Raw genomic sequence first — 15,422 nt, 5'->3', positions numbered from 1 at the left:
TCAATTGAAGTCGAAACGAAACAACAAAACTGTCCTAAAAAGTAATTGCATGAACGTTTTTCCTCTTTATGAGCCCATATCTGCGATGCCCTCATTACATAATCCTTGCACAATCGTTGAGCGCAATAGCAGAGACAAAAGAAGCTGTGCGTGAACTTTTACTAAAAAAGAAGAAGAGGAAGCTGTGCGTGAAATTTCCTGGTTTTGGTGCTGGAGTCACTTTCGGTAGATGAAGAAGATCAGGGTCGGTTGCTTGGTGGGGGAGGACATCCTATATATTATTGCTCGTATAGGCTGATGTGGCTAGAGTAATCATGAGGAGGGTGTACAGTGATGTACTTTTTTTTTAATGATGTAGAGAAGACCGGTGATGGAAGGGGAAAATTACCGAAACAATTTTAAATTTATTATAATTATTATAACCATGTCAATTTAATTATAAATTCATTTTTTTCTCAATTTAATTTAATTCTTTTGTATTTATGTCAATTTAGTTTATTTACTCAATTTTCAATGGCGACGTGTCAATTTTTTAAATATATATTTTATTTATTTATTTCACTTAGCTAGTCTGATGACCAGCCACTTGTGAGGCTTGCCCTTGTCGTCGTGGGCAAGGTCAAGCTTGCCCAAATTTGGCCAAGGTGGCCAAGGCTCGCCCTTGCTAGTGCTAGACAGGGCGAGCCTCACTAGTGGCCAACGAGGTCTAGGCCCTACCCTTTGGCTTGTCCGGTGATTGGCTAGAGGAAGAAGGAAAAGAGAGAGAAAAAGAAGAAGAAGAAGAAGAAAAGGGAAAAAAATTAAATTAAATTAAAAAATTGCCATATTAGTGTCGCTAAATAATTGGTGCCATCCGGTATCCACATTAGCACCAACCAGCTAAAATTGATTAGATAAATTGAATTAGCACAAATCCAAAAAGTTGATGACTAAATGGGTAAGAAAAATGTTTAGAACTAAATTTGTATATGTTTAAAACTATTTTTGTAATTTTCTAGTGATGGATGGGCTAAGCCGTGACTATAAGAGTTGATTCCATTTTTCATGAGATAGTGGCAACGATCCTTCATTAGTTGAGATAAGTTGTGACTAGAGACGAGTTAGACTAATTACTCGTTTGTATATGTTGATGAGCCACCGTGTAATAGGTGCGTATAGTGAGATAAGTTGTGACTAGAGACGAGTTAGACTAAATTTGGGTGACTTATTTTTCTGCCACGTTGTCATGTTATTTTCATTTCATATCATGAAAGAGGATTGATAAATTTACCCACCTTCAATTTGTGCATTCAAATATTTTAAATTCATGCTATTGTATTTAATATCGAATCAAGTGGTAAAATGATCTCCTTCCTTAAATTTAGAAATTTAGCCTACTGAATTTTAACTCGTTTTTTTATCTCACAAATATGTAAGGATGGATCCTCCAACTTGCACTAGGTTTTGGAGCACCTATATTTTATCTGTGAAATATATTATTATTGAATTTAGTTCCACTGTCTGGTTTGATGTATGGCTACCAGAGTTTATCCCTCGTCGTTGGCCCACGATACATGGGCATTAATGGCAAGTGACTAGAACAACTAAGGGGATATGATGGTCCAATTGCTCATGACAATGGAGGTAATGTGATGATGCCCAAAGTCATAAACCCTCAAGTCAGGCGGTGCTATAAATAAATAAATAAATATAGGAAAAGATATGTGTTGAGCACGACAGAATACTCTAAATTTGTACTGGTGCACTAAAATTTAATGATTTCTTTTGTGAAGTTGATACAACTTTAAAGTTTTAGCAACACAGGAAAAAAAAAAGTTCGGGCTATGAATATTGCAATGTGTATGCTTTGGAATCTCCGGCGACACGATTAAGATGTTTAGGATATTTTAAGACGTAGACTCGTGGGATTGACACTTCAAACCGGATCTAGGATCGCCCTCGTTCATACCAGGGTTCGAACACGATCATCACATTGCCCGTTCTAGAAAACATGGATCCCTTCCTCACAACAATCATTGAGCGCAAGAGCGGCGCCCCAAAAAGACAAGAATCCGTGCGTGAAAATTTCCAGGTTTTGGTGGTCGCGTCGCTTTCGGGAGTTGAAAATCTGGTCCGGGTTGCTTCGCGGGAGAGAATTCCACATCACTGCTACCATTTGATGGCGGTGTAAAATGATTTCATCGGCTCGATGCGAGTCCCCGGTCCTTTTCTCATTGCCATCAGTTCGTACTTTTTGTAGGTTACCTTATCGGATTACCGCGGAGAAAAGAACGAGGCGTTTGCAAAGTTTAGTTCGCGGGACCGGACGCATTACGTGCTAAAAGAAAGAAGAAGAAGGGATCTCTTGGATTTATATATATAGTGGAGAGACACATGAAGTGCTTTATATGATATCCTATTGGACGTGATTTAAACATCTCACGTAACCATCGAATAAGGGGATGAGTAAATATGCATTTACAATATTATGAAAGTATCAACATATGAATTATCTTTTATAGTATCTTGTTAAAGTTTTGAGGGTCCAAAAAGTTTCAAACATCCGATGCTTGTTGATATCGATGTTATAGGCCATCCAAAACTCGATACAAGTTCGAGTTGGATACTCGGGCTTCATTTATTAGTTATTCATCGTACGAACTGATTTCAAGGATCGTGACAACCTTCATTAGGGAGGAGTGAGCAAGGGAAACCGACCAAACATGGCCCGTTCGAGGTGGTTTTCGATTGCCAAAAATTAGAACTGGGGACTATTAGTCCCATTCTTGATTTTAGCTGTGACGTCATGCAACCAGCCTATATATATATATATATATATATATATCAATTCTAATTTTTACAAAAATAAAAATCTTGATTTCTAGTTTGCCCTATTTCACTTCAAATCGCTAATTAGATTACCTTAATTAGCTTCTCTCTCATTTTGAAATCACTAATTAGATTACCTTAATTAGCGTCTCTCTCCTTTTGCTCATGTAGCGCACTCTTGCAGAGACGTCAAGTTCCAAACCTTAATTGCCATTTGCCCCTTTTCTAGTTTCTTCACTCAAGTCTTGTGCTTCTTTCTTGCAGCTCGCTCTCTACTTCGACATTGGCAAAGAAGCCAAAACTCATTCTTCCATCTCCTTCTTCTTCGATTGTCTCAAGCTCATTTCTCCATCCATCCACATCTCGCGAATCTTCTTGTCCATTATTTTGTCCAATCATTTTGAGTTCTTTCTTCTTCTCTTTTTTTTAATTACATTTTGTGTGCATTGTTGTGGCGTAGACTCTAGAGCAACCACAAGTTCACCATCACTACCTTCTCGGTCATGGGAGGAGTTTGTGAGTTTTCCTCTGTTTTTTGGATACCTTTAAATGTTCATTCACTTTATTGAGTTACAATTTGAAACCCTTAATGGTTCTTCAACCATTTTTTTGCACTAGAACGTTTCCCATTCCTATGACCAAATGTGCAATTCTCGGTTCCGAAAATTGAAAATTGGTCCTTTCAAACCAATTCTTGATTTTGAGATGAGAACCGGTCCACTTAAAAAGCGGATCACCCATAGCTTTTGACCGAATGGGGTCGACGCATCAACGGCCCCTGGTTTCTCTAGGGGTCCATGTATTAATTCGAGTTGAATTTCATGGATGGGAACGCAACTCCATGGGAGTCGCTCCAAAAAAGTGGCTTTCCCGACATCCATGGAGAGAGTTTCTTTTTTCTTCTTTGGGTCGACATTCAGTAGATGAGTTTATACGGGGGTATCTTCTCGAAACGATTCTCTCCCGTTGAACCAGGCCAACTCCGCTGGTTGGCCTTAGCTTTGTCCACGTCGGAAACACTCGCCGTCCCCGTCCCGTCCCGCGGTGGGGCCAGCGCCAGCAAGCAACTAGCAATTGGTTTTTGACGGACAGGACGAAACCGGCGCAACGCGACATGTCACGTGACGCGTCAGCGACACGTCGTCTTCGACCGCCTCCCAAACGAGGAGAGGGCGAATTCCACACACGATCCCCAAAGCGGTCCCCCCCACGCCCCTCCCGAATTTACCCTTTTGCCCTAAGGCCACGACAAGACCGAAACTAACGCCGGGCCCCGCGCCCAAATAATTAATTAAAGAATACCCCCAGGCCTCGCTTTTCTGGATCTTCTAAGGTCTTCGCCCCCACCCCCCTTTCCATCACCGTCGCCATTATTAAAACGGCTGTGTGCTCGGGCTTATCTCCTCGCTCATCGTTCCCAAAGCTCTTCGAGAACGAGTACTGCAACGGCGATTTCAGCTCTCCGTGTGGCGTTCTTCGCTTTCGTGTCGTGTCATCCGAATCTTGGAAGAAGGGTGTTGCTACAAAGTAGCAGACATGGTCGCTCTGGTGTCCCAAGAAAGCATGGTCACCCCCACCCTGGTGTCTCGCACCGGTCGGCACTTGCAGCGGTACAGCAAGCAAGGCTCTCGCCAAGTCGTCGGGTTCGTCTCTCTCTCCCTCTCTCTCTCTCGCTCTCTGTGAGAATATGTGTGGAGATTGATGTCTGATTCGGTACCGCTACTGATGGGTTACCCAGAACAGAGTAGAGTCTGGTTTATTAGAGGAAGATGAGGTTTAATGTCCGTGTCGTCATGCGAATCGATGAATAGATCGAGAACCAATTTGGAATGATCCTAGGGAATTGCATTTTCGAGCCTCTTGAAAGTGTACTAAACGGGCTCGTTCTTGGTCTCGGTTCTGTGCCGAACTACTTGCAGGTGCATTCCGTACAGATACAAAAGCAGAGAAGACGATTCTTTGGCGGGCGAGGAAGAAGACGAAGTGGAGGTGCTTGTCATAAGTTCCCAGAAAGGGAAAGGTCTCTTGTTCCCCAAGGTATGAAGGATCTACCCATTTCGAGCGGCACGGTTTTCGCAGGTTCGATTAGTGATTGACTGTTAATCTCACCCGTGCTTGTTGTTCTTGGTTTGTTCGTCTCAGGGGGGTTGGGAGAAGGATGAATCCATGAAAGCCGCAGCTTTGCGGGAGACCGTGGAGGAAGCCGGCGTCCGTGGTACTATTGAGGTGAGCGAGTTCATACAACAGGCTTGCTGTACAAAAAGATTTTTCAAGGATAGAAGTTTTGAGTTGCGCAAGAACAAGAAATCCTGAAATTTCACAGAAGATTAATATCTGCACGTGAGCGTTGACCTCTAGGAGTCAAAACCCTATCGAGTTCTTGATATGTATCCGTTTTGATGTCGGCAGCCCACGGATCTCTCTAATTTTGAATAGCTGAACTCTGATGGAACAGGGCCGGCATTTCCCTTTGAAATTAGCCTCTTTTCTTGAATTGAAATTTCCCAATTCGTCGTTCTGTACTTGAGTAGCTTGAACAGAAAATCTGAATAGGTGGAGTTCTGGGAAAGTCAACTGAGTGTTCCTTCCTTGTGTTGCAGAGCAAATTAGGCAAATGGAGTTTCAAAAGCAAGAGCCAGGACGCGGTTTACGAAGGACACATGTTCCCGTTGCTGGTGAACGAGCAGCTGGACGTCTGGCCAGAGAAGAACGTCCGTCAAAGATACTGGGTAAGAGCTCGTGCCGGAAAAAAAGCTTTACTTCCCATGCGGGTACTAACGTAAGTAGATTATTGGGCGAATCTGATAAATGGAATGAATGGTCGATGCAGATGAATGTGAGAGAAGCTGGAGAGGTATGTCAGCACTGGTGGATGAAGGATGCCCTGGACCTTCTAGTGAACCGTCTCACGTCTAAGGATGGAGATCGCCCCGCATCTAAGGAAGGAGATTGTCCCTCGCTACGACATTGCTCGATCAGGCCCACGTATATAGGATCGAAGTGATCACTGAGGGGAGGAAATGTGAAGTTGTGTCGTTTAGATACTAAGGCAGGCCGTAGGAGCTGTTAGAGATTCGGGAGCGAGTCCATCCATGTGTTCAAGGCAAATTGTATAGCATTGTTTCTCATGGTGAAAGGATCCGAGAAATCGCTTCGCCCAGTTTTAATTTCAGGTGGTTGTATACCGTCGCCTGTCTTCTTCAGAGTAGAGAATTTACTCCGTCTCCTCTGTTTACTATAGAGTTTGTAAAGTCCCATCGAAATCAAATTGGCCGATGAAAAGTCTGCGCTGCAGCGTGTCGCGTGGCACAATTTCGCCGTTGATTGGATCGACCGCTTCTTTCGGTCTTTTTCCATCCTTTTGGTCCTCGCGAACTTTACGAATTGAAAGCTGTAAACAGAGCAGCACGAGTAAGCTGAATATTGCTCTGAAATGTTGTGTATCAGAAGCGTCTGGCCAGCTCTCCGAGTCCATTCCCCGAAGCGGAGGGATTACGAGCATCTGCGGTGCTAATGCATCCCCACGATAACAGGAGAGGCTGAACTACATCGGCTCTCTGCTTATCTTCCACACCACACTTTCCAATTCCAACATTTTATGACTTGACATAATAATGGAAATTATCCTATAAGTCTAAATTTACTGTACATTATTCTAAAATTTTCAACCGTGTCAATTTAATCTCAAACATTCTTGCAACAATTAAATTCTTCCGACCAACCTAATTTTGGATGAAAATGCTAACGTGATAATTTAGTCAGGCACTCGTCATCTTAATTTTCTTGAATCTTATTTGAGGAAAGTTCCCAACTATTTCATAAAACACAAACATTTATTTAAACTAATATAGCGAGTCATTTAAAAAATCGACCCCATCAACCACTAGCATGTGCCGTCTCGTCAGCAATGCAGGAAGATGTGCCCTGTGCGAAAATGGGCACAAATGGACCCTGTCACGACACATGTAACAAATGGGCCGGCTCGGCCCATTTGTAACCGCGAGCGGGCTAACATTTCTCTTTCCTCTCTTGCCACAACCATCCTCTTGGCCTAATTATCCCTTAATTAATAGTATTGTTTGTTTCACAAAAAATGAATTAATATCGTTTCAAATAATTTGACCAATAAAAAATGTTCTTACTATTGACTGTACGGTTGAATGATTTTATGAATGATGAAAATACTTTTCATTCATTCATTATTATAAGTGATTTAATTGATTATTTTTTTCTCATGTGTGTTACTCACTCGACAAAGCTTCCGCTCGTCACGGAAAAAAAGAAGTCCCCAACGGTCATCTAAATTAACAGCTCCAGATCGAAAAAAAGGAGTACCATTAGCTGGGTCTCCGCGCCCAAGAAAAAAAATGTGCACTAGAGGAAACCCTCTTTAAATGAGAAGTGGTTGGATACTTAGAGAGCACAAATCCTTCCGATCGACTTTGAAACGAGGAAACTTCCGGACGAAGTTCATGCGAAGCAAAGCCATACAATGAATTATGGGACCGCCCCTTTTGATCGTGCTGGCCATGCCATCGGGCTCAATTATGCACAGAAATCTTGGGTTAAAGTGGCTCTCTTTATGTTCGACAGAAAGCAAAAGTAGATGAGGAAAAAGGAAACGCTTTCGCCTTCTGATCTTTTTTCTGAAGGATTTAGCCTAGAGAAACGTAACAAGACGAAGGCGTTTCGAGTGGCTGTCTGGTTTATCTTTTAGTCGGTCATTTTTCGCTTCGCTTTTTGGCAACTTGCATTGCATGTGGTGAGTCAGTCTCTCTCTTTCCCTCCACTTATAATGATATTCCCAATAAGGAAATAGTAAACTACATTGAACGATTTCTTCGTGGTATATAGAGAAAGGTATTTTACATTTGATTCGTGAAAGCTTTCTGTTATTGACTTTATTTGAGCGCTCGACTCAAGTCTATCACATTATTTAATAAACCCATTTAACATACGAGTCTTACAATATTCTTATATAAGTAATAGGAATAAGTGCACTATAAATCTTAAAAATTACAATCGAGTTTAAAACTTTCAAAATGTGCAATCAAATCATAAATCTTATCATAAAAATGCAATTAAATTGTAAAACATTCAAAAAAGTACAATTAAGTTTTAAAACTTGTCAAATTTGTGCAATTAAGTTTTCCAATTTATTTACAATTTATTAATTTGGTGTAATTAAGTCTTAACATTTGTTAGTATCAAGTTGTATGGAGTTAATGGAAGAATTTGATTATATTAATTTGACAAGTTTTATGACATGATTATATTAACTTGACAAGTTCTTAGGACCGACTGCATAAATTTGATAAGTTTTTAGAATTGATTATACTTTTTAATGTTTTATAACTCAATTGCATTTCCTTGACACATCTTATTAGCCAACAGTAGCGTTGTGGTTGCCGCACCCTTCAAGGAAACAAAACAATTGCACATTGACAATGCACAAAATCAAGAACCATTGAGTAGTGAGTCAATTTGCACTAACAATTTGTGCCGACGTCCCTCTTTATGTTCAATAATAGTCAGTTTTTCACCTCACACTTCATCTACGACACTCTCGACACACAAGACACGTCACTCTCATATACCCAAGTGATTAAATTAATCAAACAATCAACAAAGGGAATCAACTAAAGATATCCAACTAGGATTCTGTCTTTCTCGCAACTTTTAACACATTCAAAGTAAGCATATACAAATTACCATAAAGCAAAAGCTGCCCTTCCCTTACAGTCTCGCTCGACTTATTTGAGCCGAGAATCTTGCATTGCATAATGGAAAGTTAAAGAAGGCCCAGCAGCACTTCCCCTCCTCTCTAGATGTGCAACCATGTCTGGAACAGCAAAACTCATTTCCCTCTTGATCATCACCATCTTCGTTGTTCCGTCGCATTCCTACACCGATTCGTTCCTCTATAAAGGCTGCTCTCAGCTGAAATACGCCCCCGACTCGGCCTACGAGTGGAACGTCAACTCGCTCCTCACCTCGCTCGTCAACTCGGCCACCTACTCATCCTACAACAAGTTCACCATCGTGGGCTCGAGCCCACAGGACGTCGTCTACGGGCTCTTCCAGTGCCGGGGCGACCTGTCCATGCCCGAGTGCGCCAAGTGCGTGGCCCGTGCCGTGAGCCAGGTCGGGTCCTTCTGCTCTCACTCATGCGGCGGTGTGGTGCAGCTGCAGGGGTGCTACGTCAAGTACGACAATGACACCTTCCTCGGGGTGGAGGACAAGACCGGGATGAGGAAATGGTGCGGGCCCTCGGACGGGTACGATGCGGAGGCGATGGGCCAGAGGGATGCGGTCCTGGCAAGTCTCGCGAGCGCAGGGGGCCCTTACCGCGTGGGCAGGTCGGGGAAAGTCTTGGCCATGACCCAGTGCGTGGGCGATCTGAGCACGGGGCAGTGCCAGGATTGTGTCGGGGAGGCGATCGGGCAGCTGAAAGGCGTGTGCGGCGCGGCGGCATACGGCGACATGTTCCTGGGCAAGTGCTATGCTAGGTACTCAACAAACGGGGCACAGTCGTTCTCCAAGGGGAATGATGGCGGTGAGCGATCGCTTCTCTATTTTCTTGTGCTTTTTTTTTTTTTTTTCACGCTAGATCAGGTGATACTTCACGAATGCGTTCAATGCAGTAGCATAGATACGACATCACTACTAACCAACCAAATCTGCATCATCTAATGCCCAACCAAAGTGCAAAGACACGACCATTTGGCCCAAACCATCGACATAAAAAACATGGTTTAAGCTGCTGCGAAAGGATCTGACTTCCTGGACGACGATCTTGTTTAGCATGCCATGAAAACAGTTCTTTAGAAAACAGAAGACGGTCGCCCGATCGACTTGAGTAATTTAGACCAGTGTTATCTATGCGATTCCGTTCTTGAAATGCAGGGAAACCGAAGGACAGAGGCCCGAAGACGTTCGCGATCATCGTGGGCATGCTAGGCGGAGTTGTGCTGCTCATCATTTTCCTCGCTTTCGTAAGGACGGTGTTTTCAAGAGGTAAACATCTCCACGAAAGAACACCAAAAAACATCACAACATGCCTTCGATTATTCAATAAAAAGAGACTATAATTCGCTGGTGTTTTGTTTTCGTTTTCCTTGTGGCAGGTAAATAGCGAAGTTGGGATATTTGGGCAAGATCCGCCATCGTGTTCGACTCTATTCCTGTCCGAGACGTTTGAGGAAAAGAAACGAAGATGCATTTGATCAAACAATTCATTTGGAAAGGATTCAAAATAAGGCAAAGCTTCGATTTGTAGTGCGCGTGAAGATGTTGTAATGCAATTGATTAATTGCAAAAATTTCCCATTTTTACACTCGTTTGGTTTCACCTAACTTTTCCATGACGAGGTATTTTTCCTTCTTTACTTTGTAAGAAATTCCCATCCTGGCATAATTATTTTCCGCTTAGCCCAATTGAGATGGTTTGGGGGAAAGGAGGACGCGCGAAGCCAATATAAATGTTGGTTCCGTTAGATATTGTCGCAGGCTTGAGTACGCGTATGAAACCTGATTTGCCTTACTTTTTTATTTTAATTTTATTGGGGATAATCTTGAAAGTCCTAGAAGGGAGATCTAATCAGACATTGGAGTTCTTTCTTAAAAATTATAGAGAGTATCAGCGATGAAACGAAACGAGAAAACGAAAGGGAAAAAAAGAAGAGAGTGGAGTGACGCTTTCTATTGACGCGAAGCATTTTCTCTGGCTGTTGGTGCATCTACGATTCCTCCTGTATTTGGACGCCACTACGTTTAATTTCGGATCTCGTCTCTTTTTCTTTTCTTTCCTTTTCCTTTTCCTTTTTCCTCTTTCTATATTTTGTGACACGTGAAGGTTTTGAATTGAATAGTGGTGTTGCTCTTCTGGGCAGTTGCCTTGACAACGGTCGACAAGATTGCAGCCGCTAGGGGGTGAGTAATTGGGAGATTAGATTCGGGAACCGTATTGTCCTTAACCGATTGATCGGTTCCGAATTGTATGAGGACCCGAATAGGTCCGTGGATAAAATACATACATAATTAGTTTTTTTTTTTAGGTTTTTAGTTCATGTTAACTTTTGTTTAGAAAATAAATATGTTAAAGATGAGCTTCAAACATTAATAGCCTAAGAAATTCATCAATGTCTTAATGACTACACCATGCAATACATTAGGCCTAGTTCCTATCTACTTCGAATAATCTTGTTCGACCCCAAACTGTTCTCTTAAGGAATATATTATACCATAATAGGTTTTAGATTTTTGTTTCGGAATTTGTATATTTTCTCAAACATATCACCTCATAGTCATTAGTCTTTTTCAAAAAATTGGGGGTACATTTTCAAGTGTTCACAACTTTTGGATATTGTGAAAGGATCTAAATAAGTAGCTGCCTCTTTCCCAATTCAATTAAAGGTCTCTTTTTTCGTGGCAAAACATTGAATTAAAGGTAAACCTATTCATTTTAAGTGAGGGAGGAGTTGGTTTTGTTAGTGGAGTGGAAAGGTAAAAGTCAACGTTACCTTACTCCCCGACCAAAAGAAGGTCAAACCCCCATCAGCCCATCTCTATGCATCATGTGGATTAGCTGACGGGCCCCACTTTGGAAACTTCCCTTCTCAAGATTGCTTAATCATGTGCACAACCAGACAAAGAGTTAAGAAACCTCGGCACGACAGGTCCCGCACCCACTCTTGCGGTTGAAGATTTTCATTTGGGTATTGTTTCCTCCGTCGCATCATAATAAACCTAATTTATCTCATCAGACATTCAATATTGATTGTTGCGCCGCATTTCAATCTTTCCATCAAAAATTTCCAAATACTCGTATGATCAAATACTTTATATAAGAGGTACGGAAAAATGAAACTAGATAAGACTCATACGAGAGCAGTGATTTCTCAAGGACGGCAGAAGTCCTTCACAGTGCACCTTTTCTACCATGTCCGTTGATTGCTAAAGCAAATGGTGCAAGTTTTCGAATTTTAAAGTGTCTGTGCGTCATTTTCTCGCCACCGTCCCTGAGAGTTTTCCCTTTTTTCGGCCCCCTTTTCTTCTCCCTAACAATAAAGGAGCGGGACCTGCCTCTCCACGCATTTTGTTATACTGAGTATGAAAGTCGACCGTCCTGTAAAGGAGCAATTATCATACAGTAATAACTCCGCCGCGCAAAATAATGACAATTCGGACCTACATCTTTCGAGCGAAAGACGAAGGAAGGATACACGTAACGGTGAACAAAATCGAACACCTCGCCCCTTTCTCTTCTCTGTCCGGCGCAGTTACGTTGCCATTCCTCCTCCACCAACTTTCAAGAAAACCTGCAACATCAAGATTTTCAGAAATCTTCCCCATCTAAAAAGTCCACCTTCAACTCACTCCTCCATCTCCCACCATTTCGTATCAAACCTCAACTACCACACTAGATGTTCCTCACCAGAAACTCAATCGAGTTCTTACAAAAACTAAGTCGGTTGCTCCCCATAATTTCACATGGTCAAACCAAGAACCCCGGAATCTTGCTTCGCCGATATCTTGATCCGAAGTCCTCTCTCGCCATGAAACAGAGCATCGCCGCCGCCCTGCCCATGCCGCCGGTCCTCCTCCTCCTCTTGCTCTGCCTCTGCTCTTCCCCTGCCAGTTCCGACCTCGCCTCTGACAGAGCTGCCCTCATCGCCCTCCGCTCCGCCCTGCACGGCCGCCCCCTCCTCTGGAACCTCTCCGCCTCCCCGTGCTCATGGGAAGGCGTCAAGTGTGCCCTCGGCCGAGTCGTCGAGCTACGGATGCCCGGGATGGGCCTACGCGGCGAGCTGCCGGCCGGCGTCATCGGCAACTTCACGGGACTCCAGACCCTGTCTCTCCGGTTCAACTCGCTGAGCGGCTCGCTCCCTCCCGACCTCGCCGGCCTCTCCTCTCTTCAAAACATCTACTTGCAGGGCAATAAATTCTCTGGCCAATTGCCGGACTTCTTGTTCTCCATGCAGAGCCTGGTCCGCTTGAATCTAGCTCTGAACGAGTTCGACGGCGTGATCTCCACGCGGTTCAATAACCTCTCCAGGCTGACCGTTCTGTATTTAGAACAGAATAACTTTACCGGGTCGATTCCAGAGTTGAATCTGAGGCTTGATCAGTTCAACGTCTCGTTCAATCAGCTGAGCGGGGCTGTTCCGACCCCATTCTCGGGCATGCCTAAGAGCGCTTTTGAGGGGAACTCGCTCTGCGGGAAGCCCCTGAGCCCTTGCAATGTGACAGCGGCGACCGCTGGTCATAAGTTGTCCCGCAGAGCGATTGCGAGCATCGCAGTGGCTTCCTTGCTGGTATTGTTGCTGGTCCTCGTGATCGTTCTATTGATATGCTGCGTGAGGAGTGGCAAGAAGAAGCGCGACAATTCGAAAAAGGCCGAAGCTCCGAAGCAACCCGAAATTGGCAATCGCGCCATCGGGAAAACTAGCGATGCTAGCGGGTTTAACAGCATGGTGTTCATAAGGAAGCAACGAGAGAAGATGTTCGGCTTGGAAGACCTGTTGACGGCTTCAGCTGAGGTTCTAGGGAAGGGGACTTTCGGGACGACCTATAAGGCTTCTCTGGGGGCCGGAATCACCGTGGCCGTGAAGAGGCTGAAGGACGTGAGTGATTCCGAGATTGAGTTCGGAGAAAAAATTAAGGAAATCGGATCGATGAATCACGAGGGCTTGGTGCCTTTGGTGGCTTACTATTATAGCAGAGGTGAGAAGCTTCTGGTTTATGACTACATTCCCACAGGAAGCTTGTCTGCTCTATTGCACGGTAAGAATCTGACGTTAATGTTTTGTGTACTTATGTTGGGTTGTTAATCATAGAGTTTAGCGCATTGTTTTCTTTGTCGACGCCGAATAATTCCGTGATGATTTTCTTGATGATAGATGATAACGGCGTTGGGTGGACACCGCTTAGTTGGGACACAAGGTGTCGCATTGCGCTCAGGACCGCACAGGCGGTCGCGCACATCCACTCATGGGGTCCCGGGGCCTCCCACGGGAACATAAAGTCGTCGAACGTCCTCCTGACCAAGTTATACGAGCCCTGCCTCTCCGACTACGGTCTCGCCCGCCTCGCCGGCCCCGCCGTCTCCCCGAGCCGGTTCCATGGGTACCGTGCCCCCGAAGTGATAGACATTCGGATTGTGTCCCAGGAGGCCGACGTGTACAGCTTCGGTGTGCTAATCCTGGAGCTCGTCACAGGGAAGGCTCCCTTGATGTCGCTGCTGGCCGAGGATGGGGTGGACCTCCCGAGGTGGGTCCGGGGGGCCGTTGAGCAAGACCCGACTGCCGAGGTGTTCGATGCCGAGCTCCTGAGGTACCAGAATGTGGAGGAGGACATGATACAAATGCTGCAGATTGGGATTGATTGCACTGAACAGAGTCCTGATCAGAGGCCCTCCATGGCACAGCTGACCAAAAGGATGGAGAGCTTCTCTCAGTTTCATTCTTTTCAAGAAGAAGACTAGGATCAATCTGTTAAATGTGTTTTCAGGTTCATTTTTAGAATGATTTTTCGATTGATTGAATTGCATTCTGAGTCTGCATTTAAAGAACTGGAGATGATCAGATTCGGCAGCAAAACATTGGTGTTGGGGGGGTTTGAAAATTTGAGTCAAATTGTAAATTCTTTTTTGCTATTTCTTCCTTCTCTCAAGTTGTTTATTTAGTTTTTGTTTTTGGGATTTCTGGGGCTTCTTATCTCTTCAAAAGAATTTAACCTGCAGTTCCAATTTGTCAAAAAAAAAAAAAAAAAAAATCATTTTCCTGCTTTTGGAGGAGCAATTAGGACCTGATAATTTGCTGGTTTGTTTGGCTAGCCTCGTATGAAATCGTTGACATCAGATTCGTTCATCTTAAATAAGAAAAGCTTAGTTAGTAAGCTATTAAAAGTTAAGTTAATATACATGATGACACAAGCACATTGAAGAATATCATATGCCATACATGTGCAACTGGACCGGGTTTACTCAAAAACATGACCAAACTATCTGGAAAACAGGTTCAGGAACAAGTTTCTAATTGAATCGATCCCCGTTTGAACTGGTCCAAGAATCGGTTTCATTTTTGGGAATTGGTTAAAATCGGTTTAGTTCGTGATTCCAAGTAAAGGCCACCTGGAACCAGACCGATTGGACTAGTTTTGGAATTGGTTTTTACTTGTGTTACAAAAAGATTTGTTAACTGTTTTAGATAAATGAACGACTTTCTATAGTGGGAATGAGACAAATATTAGACTCATATTCACTACTAATGTTTATGCAATATTAGAATTTTACTTTGCCTTGTGATATTGTTTATGATAATTAGTTTTGTGGATCTTTAGTTTTATGTTTAGTAAAAAAAATTCATGTATTTATTGATTATTTGTGCTTAATGTTTTAATACAAATTAGGAGGATTTTTCTCGCGTATTTATGTAAAATTCAAAACCATATAGGTTATCGGACAGTTGCAAAATAGGTTCTAATGCAAACAGTGTAAACCTTGGAATCGGATCGGAAAAATAGTGTTCCAAAATAGGTCTAATGCAAACATGATATGATATAAGGTTTTAAAAAAAGGGAACTAGTTATAATATGGTAGAATATAGGATCTAG

General features: G+C 43.2%; 3 protein-coding genes across 3 annotated transcripts; all 3 read left to right on the top strand.

The window, feature by feature from the left end:
* Positions 1–4,155: 4,155 nt before the first annotated feature.
* LOC104449730 (nudix hydrolase 17, mitochondrial) lies at positions 4,156–6,132 on the top strand. The gene is made up of 5 exons (XM_010063972.2): positions 4,156–4,451; positions 4,728–4,845; positions 4,951–5,034; positions 5,409–5,537; positions 5,639–6,132. The coding sequence occupies exons 1-5, from the start codon at positions 4,345–4,347 to the stop codon at positions 5,810–5,812; spliced, it is 612 nt and encodes a 203-aa protein (XP_010062274.1). The 5' UTR covers positions 4,156–4,344; the 3' UTR covers positions 5,813–6,132.
* Positions 6,133–8,605: 2,473 nt separating this feature from the next.
* On the top strand, positions 8,606–10,270 carry LOC104449729 (plasmodesmata-located protein 7). Its single transcript, XM_010063971.3, has 3 exons — positions 8,606–9,364; positions 9,715–9,825; positions 9,936–10,270. The coding sequence occupies exons 1-3, from the start codon at positions 8,647–8,649 to the stop codon at positions 9,941–9,943; spliced, it is 837 nt and encodes a 278-aa protein (XP_010062273.2). The 5' UTR covers positions 8,606–8,646; the 3' UTR covers positions 9,944–10,270.
* Positions 10,271–11,962: 1,692 nt separating this feature from the next.
* Positions 11,963–14,470, top strand: LOC104449727 (probable inactive receptor kinase At5g16590). The gene is made up of 2 exons (XM_010063970.3): positions 11,963–13,592; positions 13,709–14,470. Exons 1-2 carry the CDS (start codon positions 12,233–12,235, stop codon positions 14,290–14,292), a joined length of 1,944 nt encoding a protein of 647 aa, XP_010062272.2. The 5' UTR covers positions 11,963–12,232; the 3' UTR covers positions 14,293–14,470.
* The last annotated feature ends 952 nt before the right edge of the window (positions 14,471–15,422 follow it).

This window comes from Eucalyptus grandis, chromosome 6 (genome assembly GCF_016545825.1).
Source record: "Eucalyptus grandis isolate ANBG69807.140 chromosome 6, ASM1654582v1, whole genome shotgun sequence".
Classification (NCBI taxonomy): domain Eukaryota; kingdom Viridiplantae; phylum Streptophyta; class Magnoliopsida; order Myrtales; family Myrtaceae; genus Eucalyptus; species Eucalyptus grandis.
Note: the sequence above shows the minus strand (reverse complement) of the source record. Positions and strands in the feature narration are given on the sequence as shown.